Raw genomic sequence first — 12,924 nt, 5'->3', positions numbered from 1 at the left:
CCAGAGGCGTCCGACCTCTGACATATATAGCAATTGTAAGTGGCACATAAGCGTCAGCTAAATAAGCAAATGTAAATATAATGTTATTTTTTAGATCTTGTTTGAAATCCACTTCATATTTCATGTAGATTTGCCCAATCTGCAGATGTAGCCACAAACAGTACCCACACAAAAGTATACGGACACCTGAACAAAGTAGAAATATAAGTATGTGTAAGTATGCACAGTATGTCACCTGTACATTATACCCGTATGTAATAGTTAATTCAACACGTAATTCTAAAACTGTGGGCTCTTCTTCATAGACTTTCCACCAGATTTTCAAATTTGCTCCCAAATAATAATTCTAATACGCCCCCATACATGTTGGATTCGGTTGAGGTCAGGGCTCTGTGCAAGTCTGTCAAGTTCGTCCACACCAAACTGAGAAAGCATATGGACCTGACTTTGTGCATGAGAGTATTGTCATGTTGAAACATACCCAATAGCTCCAGACCCAAACTACTGAAATAAATTACTTATCATTTAGCTTTAGATCTGCTACATGTTGTGATGCTATTGGCCTGTTAACACGAACAAAGTGTGTGTCCAGAATGTTAGTATGGAGCCTCTGAATGTCTGAACTTTCCCCAGGGTATCTGAGAAAGTCCCTGTCCAGACACTTTAAATACTCAAATATCTCTGGTTGCGACTGAGGGGATTTAATGATTTCTGTCCAGTCCACAGTCAACTTTGTGATTTCCATAGTCCAAACACACACACACACATCCCAGTGGGAGTAGAAATTACTAAGTAAATAATGTATACTGATTTTCTGTGACCCCTCGTGTCCTTTGTTTAAGCCTCCGCATCTCTGTATCTGCATCTTCAATCGAGTAAAAAAGGCAGTTTATTAGGTACACCCAGCTGTCATATAATGCTTTATAACTTAACGATGATGTCTGGGATCTCATTATTTATCCAGAATGTGCAGAATTGCGTCAAACCCTGATGCATTCCTTTAATTTACATCACAGTTGACCTGCTTGCAGAAATGATTTTCAATTCTCACACAGTTTTAGACATTTTATAACACTTACGTAAATGTACTCACGCTAAGGTATAGCCAACTGCATTTAAAAGGACAGAAGCTGTGTTACTTATTATGTCATTTATACTGTAGCGTTTGCAAATGTAATTGTTTTTTATTATAATTTAAACATCCTCCATCTCTTTTTGGTGCCAGTTAGCTAGCGGACACCACACGGTGAGCTTTACCCATGATGTGTAGGATGAAGCTACAGCTCCAGCCGTGATGTCTTTTGTGATCCAGCTTCGCCCGTGTGTGTTTGTGCGTGTTTGTCCGCCTCTGTACTGCCCCCGTATGTGTTTGTTTGGTGGCTGTGCGGCAAGAGAAGGTAAATTGCTGTGATTATGTGGCAGTAATTGAACAGGGATGGTGTGTTTAATTGAGTTGTTGTTTCCCGATGTTTCTCTGTAGTAGCAGGAGCTGCCGCGCTGACAGGTGCCTCGTCTCGCCTCACAGAGATGAGAGGTTTATTCTGTATACACGTAGGCTTTGTTGTGTCTTTTTTAGCCCCATTTCTGTGTGTTTTGGCTTAATGGTGTTTGTTTGGCTGAAGGATGTGTGTGGGTTTCAACTAGTAGAGGGAAGCGTGAGGTTTATGTGAAATGGTTCTTAACTAATATACATCATGTTTACAAGGATGTATAGTTTTAATTGTATGTCTATCTGTGTGTGTGTGTGCATGTGTGTATGCAGGCTTACTTGCAAGTACAGTATTTGTCAATGTATGTGTTTGCATGATGAAAAAAATTGGATATGCTTGAACCCATGTGTGTTTTCTTACATGCCTGTGAGTCTGTATATGGGTGTATGTGTGTGCATGCATTTGTGTTTACTTGCATGTACTGTATCTGTGTGTGATATGAGGGAGTGTGTCTGCGTGCATGGGGCGCTATCTGATCTGCCTCCTGGGCTCTATGGCCCAAATCAAATGGTAGGAAACATCAATTTCACCATCCCGTCTTCTCCTCCCCCCTCTCCTCCTCTCTCCTTGTATAATTTCTCCTCTCTTCTTGCTCTCCCTCTCCACCCCCAAAGCTCCTCTCCTTCCTCTCTCCTCCCTTCGTCGGTGCCTTGCTCTCTGCGGAGGTGTGATTACGTTCCTCCTCTGAGCATCAGTGATCTAAGGGGCTCAGTGTGTGCGTCTATATGTGTGTGTCTCTCTGTGTGTTTGGTGACTGCTTGGTGATCTGAGCAGCCCGGCGCAGCGTATTGTGCGCCGCAGTTCACGGACGACGTCTCCAGATGAATGCCTCCATTCACAATTACAGCCTCTCCATTAGCTGCAGCCCTCACCGCCTTGTTGTCTTTTCTTCCTCTCTGCAAAAAAAAAAAAAGCAATTAAAGTGGGACAAAAACAAGCTAGAACACAAGCGGTGTACCTGGAAAAAGAAAAAAAACAGCAAGGGAAGGGGTGTGGGAGTGTTTGTGTGGGGTGGTGATTCTTCAGTCGGGGTTCACACTACACACTATCTCTGTTTTATTTTTGAGAAAAGTCTCCTGGAATTATATGAACATTCACGCATGAATGCAATCCCCTCTAAGAGACTCACACAAGCACTATATGTCGGATATATATTTTAGATTTTCCTAACGTACTGTAAGTGTGCCTGTCTTATAATTTCATTCTTAAAAGGATCAGATTCCCTCACAAGCACAGAGAGTTCAGGAAAACCCTCTAAAGTGTGGAGATTTTGGTGTTGCTGTTCTTGTAGGAGCTGGTTTAGGATTCAATCTTTGATTTATAGTGAGTGTAAAACATAAGGTTAGTTGTTCTTCTTTCTTTGTTTTGTGTTTTACACCCACAGTATCACATTCTAAAGCTTGTGAACAGAAAGAGGGAATAGCATTTAAAGTTTCAAGAATTTTTGAATCAAAATGTAACAAATTAGAAAGGTGAAGTGATTTATCACACAGAATGTGTCTTTATTCGTTACATTTTGCTGAAGACACTATGAAATGAATTGGAAACTCATTTTCTGAAGATACACTGTGTAAGAATTGAGACTACTCTCCACCTGTCAAATTCATACTCCAAAAAATAGGGGGCAGCTTTTCACATATCAGGTCATAACCGTGCAAACTGCTATTAGCTTAGTTAGCTCAGTTAGCCATAGAGCTAACTTAGCTGTCCTATTAACTGACGGAAACAAGCGGGCAACGGAACCGGGCTCTGCAGCCTCCCAGTGGACACGGCTGGACCAGGAACCAAAGCACAGCCTCTGAGACCGACGGAGGCCTGTTTGATAACAGGGAATACAGTGATTTACAGTGGCGCCAACCAGGACTCTGACACTAAGGACAACAAAGACACAGTGGGTTCAGGCGGGGACAGGAGAGGCGTCAAACAGGAGACGAGAAAGAGGGAGGTCAGGCATCAGAGAGGCAGCGACAGCACGTATCTTGCACATTTTACCTTTAAAGATGTAAACTTGGTATGATTTGCCTGTAAAGTGGCAGGATTTTCACTTAAATGCTGGTTCACCACAACCTTTTAAGTAGTAAGTATTTAACCTGCCATCATGATTGAATGGCCACAGTTAGTTTGTCATAAAACTAACAAGTTCACTTCTTCAAGCTCTTCAAACAATTTATTATGACTGCTTTATAATAAAAGCCACCCTGTTCTTCGCCAGTTGGATACTTTAATGTGAAGAAGCAGCAGTACTTACCATACCTTATTACAGCTCTGATACGGCAGTTTACATTTTATTTTCCTGTGAATGCCTCATGCGTAGTTAGGCTATTTGAATCTTGTGCAGGAATGGCAGACTTCCTCACCAATAATGAAAGCTACCATATAGAGAGGAAATTACAGAATTTAAATACACTGAATGGCTGATGCTGAAGAAATACCCATCATAATAGGGTCTCAAAAACAGGATTTGATTTTTTTATTGTAAGCACTGTATAAAATAGTAAAAATCTGCAACAGATTCAAGGATTTTAAGTCAGCAAAAGTGACCCTGAAAGACCAGTTTCGGTTTACTGTTCTTTTATTTTCATCTTTTTTTTTTACTTTAGCCCAGTAAAGGTATTTAGAGACCCAATTTTCATATTGTCTTTGGCAATATTTCAAACATTTCTGCAAACTTGACTTGACATCTGGATGGAAACGTAGCTACCGAGACAGACGGTACCGGGCACCACTTTAACAGTAGTTCTATGCTTTCTTTTTTTTATTACTTCAGAGGGACCCCTGCAGAGTATTGTGTCCATGGGGTCGCGTCACCCCGTCCCTCACAGGGCGGTGTACCAGAGGGACCGTTACCCCCCTCTGGACCTGATTCAATGGGTCTACAAAATGGAGAGAGACAGGAGGGTACGGGCTGCAGATATCACCGTCCCAGCCAGACACAAGGTACAGTACTGTACACAGAGCGGGAACACACATTTCACACATCACACACACTATGATTTACTATTCCAATAAATCACTGGCGCTGCCTAATTTCCTATGGATTTCAATTTCCCCCTGGACATATCTGCATTGATCAACTTCAGGTGTAAGGATGTGCCAGGCGTCGCTCACTGTGACACTGAAGAATGGCTCACAGATCTTTGCCATACGTGTGTGAGTGTCTTGTCTTTGTGTGTGTGTGTGTTTGTGTGTCTGTGTGTGCGGGGTTACGACAGTGGGATTTGTGCACATGCAGCTTTTCTGTTCAACGCTGTCGTCACGGCCGAGGCTTTAGGATACAAATCCTTGAGTCTGAGTAATAACATCTGAAAATGTCAGAATCACACAGACAGAGACAGTTGAATCAGGACTTGAGATATTGTTATTCTGATCATATCTGCTCATACACTCAGTCTAGGCCTGATTATGTGGAACAATTAAATATCATTCTGGCTTCTCCCACAATTGTTGCTGCAGAAATAAGAGCAGGGTATAACTCCCCTTTGAAATTAGAGGACATTTTGTGGTCTACTGAATCATCTTTCAGCGCAGTGTTTGAACTGAAACAAATACAATTCTCTTTCAGACTAATACCGCTATTATCCTCTCACAAACATCGAAGCCTTCTAGCCGTGTCCTTTACGCTGCATTATGAGGCCAATTACAGCTCTGACAAAAGTGTGCCGCCGGACGACAGGTAGCTCTGTTTGTGTGCATGTAGCCGCCCAATGTGTCCTTGCAGAGGTACACAGTCCCCGGGCCTGTAGATGAGTTTTGAGCCGGTGTTAGGAGGCAACGTTGTGGCCTGACAACGTCTTTACCCCGAGTTCCTCCCCTAGAGGCAGATCTGAATGGATCGTAGAGGCAAGGAGGAGAAATAAATTGGAGAAAAGGATAAATCGATGCTTGGCGGAGAGGCAAACAGACCTTGCAACCCCCGGCCCAGACACATACACACAGACATGTACCACGGTGTGGCTTTTTTTCCTTGGGCTGTATTGGATTGGTATGCAGAGCCTAGGAGAGAGACGCTCAGAAAAAGACTTGGCCTACAAATGATGTCCTTTGTTTGATCCACTAGGTTGGGGGGGTGGAAGGGTTTGGATGGAAGGGGGGGTGGATAGGGAGGGTCGTCCCACAGAGATGGTGGAAAGGCTGGGAAACAAACATCTCTGTCTGTGAGCCCCCCCCCCCTTACTAACAGCTTCTCATCTCAGGCAGAAGGGAGAGATCAGCTCCAGGAAAAGCTGGTTGTCATCTGTTTCTGTTGAGGACTTTGAGGGCAGACAGGATATATTGTAGGTGTGTGTGCATTCCAGTGCAAAATATGTTAAATATATCAATATGAAGCTTTTTTTCTAAAGGATATTTCTACTTTATTGCCACTTGAGCCTTTTAGTTTGGGTCATCATTTCTATGGGATAATAAAAAAGACTGTTCTTAATAAGTTAATTACTGAGATCTGGGAACACGGTGGCATCAGTGAAAACGAGCGATTGGACAATCAATCAGATTGTTATCATTACAAAAAAAACAAGATGGCCAAAACAACAAAAACAAGGCCCAGACTTATGTTTTACCTTAAAATTCTTATCCTAAAGTTCTCTTACTTTGTCTGTAAGGCTTACTTACTAGTGTTCCAAGTCGGATCCACCAAATTGCACAGAGTTGCCAGCTGCCCACGAAGAGGTGCATGTTCGTGAGATCTGATCATTATAATCCACACCCCCAAATTGCTGTATAAGGCTGCCTGTAACGAAAAAAGAATAACTTAACATTTCAGAGCTTGAAGCCCTTTTGTTGAAAATTAGCAGGAAAAACAAACAAATTAAGTAGTCCTTAGTGGTGTTTTGGACTTTAGTGATACCCTGAGTTTTTCCTCTAGTGCCATCCTCAACAGATTCAAAGGATTTCACGTCATTAAACGTTAAATTAAAACACCAGTTTCTTGTTTCTATTTTTTGATTTTTACATTTTTATTTATTTATTTTCTTACTTATGCCCAATTAATGTAGAAACAGACCTAAATAGCTTTATGTTTTTAGCAATATTTCTAACACCTGTGCAATTTGCATGACATTTTGATGAAAAAATAGTCTGCGAGGCAGGTAGTGCCATAAATCACTTTAACAGTAATTCTGAGCTACTCAGGATGAATTGTAATCTTTGGTGATCCATTCTCTCTCCATCTAGCATCATCATTATGTTAAAAATACAATTTGTCCAAGACTTTAATTTATAACCAAAAACAACAACAAAACTAGTGACATTCCCATTAGCCTCAGCTATGCTTTGTGATTATCATGAAACGTGTGAAACCAAAATGGTGACCACGTAAAAATGTTTTACCTCCTTAACATCAGCATGTAAGCATGGTCATTGTGACCATGTTAGCATGCTGATGTTAGCATTTAGCTCAAAGTACCAGTGTGCCTAAATACAGCGTCACAGAGCCACTATGACTGTAGAGTCTCTGTCCTGTTTATATCAAGGTCCAGTGTGTAACATTTAGGGGGATCTCTTTATATCTACAGAGGTTCCTCTTCCAAGGAGTTTCTACCGTAGCCCAGAACGGACAAACCACACACTGGCTCTAGATGTGTCTAGTTGTTTTTCACGAGCTTTGCCACCACTGTAGGGTCTCCTACATGCTTGGAGGGGGAGGGTTATCAGTTGGATGCAATCTGGAGTCTCACCTCTAGATGCCACTAAATCCTATACAGCGGACCTTTAAGTTGATTTTGGAAACACATTTAAACTCCAAACTCATTCAGACTAGGACATTAAAACTCTTAAATCAAACAAGTGCAGGATATCTGTACATGACGTGTACAAACAGGGCTCCAGGCCTGTTGGTTCTAGCATGAAGTTTAATAGACCAACTTTGGTCTCGAAACCGATTTTGAAGATGCTATCAAATTAAAACTTCAACCCTAACGCCAATTATTTATGCTCATGTTTTTGCTCCATCACTGCTCACCATGTCTACACTCCACCACACAATTTGCATTTCTCCTATTTCTGAGACATATACTATTCTCAGCCCTTAACCAGCAGCGGCATATGACGCCATTTATTTTAGCTTGGAAGTTCTCTTTTCGCTCCATGTCTTTTTATAGTTTTGCTGTTCATACTGTACTCCCCGCTGTGTTTCTATTTTCATGAATGCTGTGAGAAATAATTGAAAGCGCCGAGTACGGTGCCGTCTGTTGCAGCGCTCCCACTTCCTCATGCCTTGTAAATACTGTATCACTGAAACCCCCGCTGTAGCTGCCGGGTCGGGATTCCTCACAACTCTGAGATGTCAACACTCACTGAAAACTTGAGCCAAGATCAAATCGTAACCAGAGTCTGAATGTCGCTCCTGTGGACAGAGCCAGTATTTGATTGATTTCAAATTCAGCTGTTTGTCCTTGTCTTTTTCCTTGAGAAAACATAGTTGAATCAGATTTCCTCTGGTGTTTCCTCGTTTTTTTTTCCACTCATGACATCCATAAGGAGGGGGGAAAGAATGTCAAAGGAGTCACGATCCCTGCTGCAAGTGGTGCTGGTGCAAAGTGCAACAGACGGAGGACCTCAAGGAGTCTTGACAAGAGCAAATTATTTAGCACAACAACTATAAATATATCATGGCATATTAAAACTAGGGCCACTTTACAGATTATATACATAAACGTGTGTTTTTTCTAGTCATAGGGAGTACTACTGGCCTATTAAAAAAAGTTGAATAATCACTTCTGTCACTCTGAAAAACAACCCCTTGTGATGTCATAAGGTTTGGGGGATGGAGATGTCCAATTTTTAACAGAAAGGATACCTTACAAATTGGTGGCGTGGAGTACGAAAGGCCCAGGTTTTTAACTAAAAGAGGTCTGAATAAAAAGATTATATTAGGTGCATCATGGGAAATCCAGTACCTAGCGTTTCTCGAGCTTGTCCCTAACTAAGGACTAAAAGTCATATCTGGGACTCTGCTGATTTGATTTTGAGTATTCTTTTTAAATCTGTCTGGTGAGAGTCCTCCAACTTGACGCAAGTTGACTGCAGTAGACTTTTAATTCAATTACTGCTTCTGAACGACTCCTGAAATCCAATTTTGTCTTCCTGGGTTTCATCCACTGATACAGGATGAGATCCATGGTTCTATACTGTCTTATACCTTTTATTAACATTAAATATCTGCTCCATCACTCAGATGTTGAAGATTCCTGGAAACTTAGTGTTGGATAACCAGACCCTCAGCAAGCTCCAGACACCCAGTATGGTTTTTCAGGTAAGCTGCAGCACCACTCTACATAATGTAGTCAAGTTTGCATCAGTAAATCAGTAAAAGTAAATGCAAATTAGAAGCAAACTGTTACTGTAAATATTAGGAGTTGGTTTATTGAGATAAACAGTTAGTGCCGTTTATTCTCCAGTCCGGTGCCGTTAAAACGTTGCAGAAGAAGAGGTCACAAGGAGATGACATAAAATTAAAAGAGCGGCAGATGGCGAACTGTGGTGACCAATGTAGAAAAGATGATGGAAGTATGGCATTTATGTTTGCTTCATGTCCTGTTTTTTCTGTCTCTTCAGTGAAACAGACTGAAAAAGTTTAAGTCACAAGCTTCACATGCGTCATGATTTATTCAATTTCACTTCGACACACCAACTTCTCCACCTCAGCCAAGTGTAAAAATGTTTTGCAATATTTCACCTTATTTTCAAATTTACTTCCTTTGCACTCAGGGTTTTCTTTTTTTTCATTTTGATGGAAATACACTTACTGAATGTTTCTGTACTATCTCTTTGTATTTTAAGGAATTCAATGACTGTTTAAGGAATTCTTTGCATGATGAAAAAGTTGACATAGAAGGTTACAATTTGGAAGAGATGAAAGGAAAACAAAATGATTTGACACAGTTTGTCTTAGATGAGAGCTAAATGAGTATCTTTAGGTTTTTGGACATCATGTTGGACTTTAGGAAATTATGGCAGGCATTTTTCATTCATTTGTTGATGCAACGATGAATCAATTAGTTGAGAAAATAATCAGCAGATTAGCTGATCTTGAAAGTAATAGTTGCAACCCTAGTTGCTTTTTATTGTTTGCATATATATCCTATCTACATTTAGTTTCTGTGTACCTTTTCTCGTGCCCTATACTCATATCAATACTACATCCAACAGTTACAGCAGACAGATGTTGTACAAAAGTCCTCCACGGGGCCAAAACCTTCTGCTGTGGGGGAGCTTCATAAGACAAAGACCATCGGCGATAATGTGGACAGAGAGACCAGGTCCTTACCATCACAGATTCTCCGGGATGTGGTCATGGATGTAAAGGAGGTGCAACAGTCAGACTCTTCAGATCCAGAAGGAGGGACGGGACAGCGGGCAGGGAACTGAAGAAACACATATGAGGCATGGTTAATTAAACACTGTTGTTTTCCACAGTGCAGCAAGCCGATTGATCGTAAATCAATTCCATGTACAGTACTTGGACTGTGTGGCCTCGGTGTTGGCACAGATTATTTATTGGGATTCCTAGCTTGGCTTTAAAACTCAATCACTCTCCACGCCACACAAACACACACAAACACACACAAACACATAAATCCTTCCCCAAAAACAAATAGTTTCAGGAGCAGGTCTCTGCACTCATCTCCCCTTCTTGTTTGCTTTCGGAAGTTGCAAAGGTTAGTGAAAGATATGTTTGTCTTTTTCCACTTCATTGAAGGGTGAACTCAGCTCAGTGCAATAAGAAATGGATTACCCATTCATTAAAGGGGCTGTGTCACTCCTCATTGAGTTGGACAAATAGCAAATTAATTTCTAGCCGCCTAATTTCTCACTGTTCTCCGCTGAATTTCCGATAACGTCGAATTACTGATCACAGCCATGTGAACTCCCTCAACTTTTTATCAATTCATTAAAAATGTGCCACAGCGGAGATGCTACAGAGGAAATTCTCTCTTATTTCTGCATGCTTCCTTTACTACCACAACACTGTATACAAACAGAGATCAACTCAAGTGTTTAATTGAAATTAGGATATTAAAAACACCAGAAACCGTCACAGAAAGTGTTGGAAAAAGTTCCTTTGTTGCTATTTTGGAATCAGCCAGAAACTTTTTGCCAGTGCATCTGAATATGAAAGAAAGATGCAATGGCAGCTTTTTCCCAGTCAAGTGCAGGTCTGTAGGTAGTGGTGTTTTGTAAAGTAGCACTAGTGTATTGACAGGGCAGTATTGATGTTTCAATTAGAGCAGCGTTACATAGTGCCGCAGCATGGTAACACGGTGCGTCTCCTGCCATCTGCTCTGCCTCCACGTCTGACGAACGAGGCACGTGGGGCTAATCGAGCTGCACATGAGCGATGGGACCGCGAGATCTATCACACACACAAACACACACACACACACACTTATCCAATACGCACGTCCTTATGCAGAAAAATGGGGGGAAAGACGAGGGAGAGCTCCTCAGCCCTGCTGTTTAAACAGCCTTCAGAAAGCCTGCGATTCCTCCCCTTCTCCCTTCACATGTGCCACAGGAGCAGCCAGCAGGTTATTGCTCTGACAAGGAAACAGGCAAACGCACCAGATGCACAAGTTAAAATTCTTCAAAAGCTTATCTGACGGAAAGACAAAAAAAGGGAACGGCTTCTGCCAGGTTTCCTCGTGCTGGGACGTTCTGAAATAACAGTGTGCATAATGCCTGTCGTTATTGCCAGCCAAACCACACGAATCAAAGACCTCATTGTGTGGATTACCTCGTTAATCTGTTGATGCCATTGAGTAGTATTGCAGGTGTTAATGTGCCAGTTTTTTCTTCCCTCCTCTCTTATTCGGGAGGTGTAGCGTTAGGTTGGTAATCTGCTTTAAATGCTTTCTGGGGAATGAGACATGCTGAAACCCAGCCAAGAGAACTCTGCTATCGTGAAGAGCTTTCTCTTAATATGGCACACAGAGGGGACTGACAGACTGAGGCTGCGGCGCCGATGCCAATGGGGACGAACTAGTGAGCTACACGCCCCGCACCACTTGTTGAAATATATGACTGTATGAATAATGAAAGAGGGAGAGGAAAGTGATATTGCTAAAGCAGTCCCGCAATGACGTCCATCACAGAAGTGCCTCAGTGCTCTTTTTCGTCTCTTTCCTCCTGCAAAAAAAATAACTCCCAAGTTGTGTCTCTTTGGAAGAGCTAACCAAAGCTCAGCTCTGTGCCTGCCTGAGCTGATTTAGAGGTGAACTCCTAAACCAGAAAAAGAGACAAAGATAAAGAGACAGAGGGAAAGGGACAGAAAGAGAGGTAATCCTCCCTTTTTTCTGCTCCCCAGGGTGGTCTCTTCATCCAGGGCCTCAAAGAGGGACAGAATGCACCTCCCCGCTACAATGGAGGGGACCCACAGGGGCTGTTGCTATCTGAGTGTGTGTGTGTGTGTGTGTGTGTGTGTGTGTGTGTGTGTGTGTGTGTGTGTGTGTGTGTGTGGTGTGGGGGTGCAGCTTTAAGCAGGCCTTTGAGTGGCCTAATTGCATTGGAATACAGCAGCCTGAGAGCTGGCTCAGATCACGGCGGGCTGCTGGAGGGGTTAGCGCCCGCACCTCGACAGCCACACTCAGCAAAAGAGCCCCGGCACAATGCACACAATTAATGCTCTCCCTCTCGTTAACTCTCTCCCCACTTTTTGTCCTCTCCCACTTTTCTCTCTTTCTCCTCCTTCTCACCCCATATCTTACTCTCTCTCCTCTGCCTCTCTTGTTCCCTCCCTCCCTCCCTCCCTGCCTGCCTGCCTGCCTCCCTCCCTCCCTCCCCAGCCCAGTATGTAGTCACTCACCCACTGTATTAATCCTCCCATACAGCCTGTCAATCTCCCTCTCTTTGATTCACACAACAATTACGGTAAGCATGAAAGTCGTGGGTCGGCTCTCGTTATGTAAGACTTGCAACGAGCCCTAGCGAGAATTATTGATATCTGAACAGCTAATCTGAAATAAAACCTCCACAACATGACATCCCTGTTATTAGTTTTGCAACAATTGATCTGGGCTTGATTAAAAAGTATTGAATGTTTTGGCTTTTACTGTATATATTCCACAGTGTAATAAGTTACATAGTTATAACGCAGGGCTTATATACAGTCTTATAAATTAAAGGAGATTGGTTCAGTTCTTCTGATTTTTGACTTTGTATCTGGTCTTATATTAGCTAAATAAGTCAGTGTTGTGGCATGTGGTAGATGCAAAGCAAAGACATTTCCATTTTGTCATGATTGTTCCCTAAAGATGAGACTGTAATAAACCAATAATGCTCCAACTTTTTTGTGTCTTTGTGGCTCCAAATATGAAGCTGTTAAACATCTTATTGTCTCTCACTGGATTATGTCTCCTTATATTAATAGTCCAGATAAAATAACAGTATTCAATGGAGGAATATACCTAATCATAATATTAATAACTGATTAATTGTTTAG

At 42.0% G+C, this 12,924-nt stretch overlaps 1 protein-coding gene across 1 annotated transcript in view; it reads left to right on the top strand.

Annotated features, from left to right (window-relative positions):
- LOC119898035 (proprotein convertase subtilisin/kexin type 4-like) overlaps window positions 1-12,768 on the top strand; it is a 184,962-nt gene extending 172,194 nt beyond the window's left edge. Inside the window, exons 18-20 of the mRNA XM_038712145.1 lie at window positions 4,258-4,427; window positions 8,662-8,739; window positions 9,636-12,768. Coding sequence (XP_038568073.1) covers window positions 4,258-4,427; window positions 8,662-8,739; window positions 9,636-9,854 — 467 coding nt within the window. The 3' untranslated portion in view covers window positions 9,855-12,768. The remainder of the gene's footprint in view (window positions 1-4,257; window positions 4,428-8,661; window positions 8,740-9,635) is intronic.
- The last annotated feature ends 156 nt before the right edge of the window (window positions 12,769-12,924 follow it).

Source organism: Micropterus salmoides, unplaced genomic scaffold (assembly GCF_014851395.1).
Source record: "Micropterus salmoides isolate LMB-PRFRI ecotype aquatic unplaced genomic scaffold, ASM1485139v1 Ms_hic_scaffold_11, whole genome shotgun sequence".
Classification (NCBI taxonomy): domain Eukaryota; kingdom Metazoa; phylum Chordata; class Actinopteri; order Centrarchiformes; family Centrarchidae; genus Micropterus; species Micropterus salmoides.
This window is presented reverse-complemented; position numbering and strand designations above follow the sequence as displayed.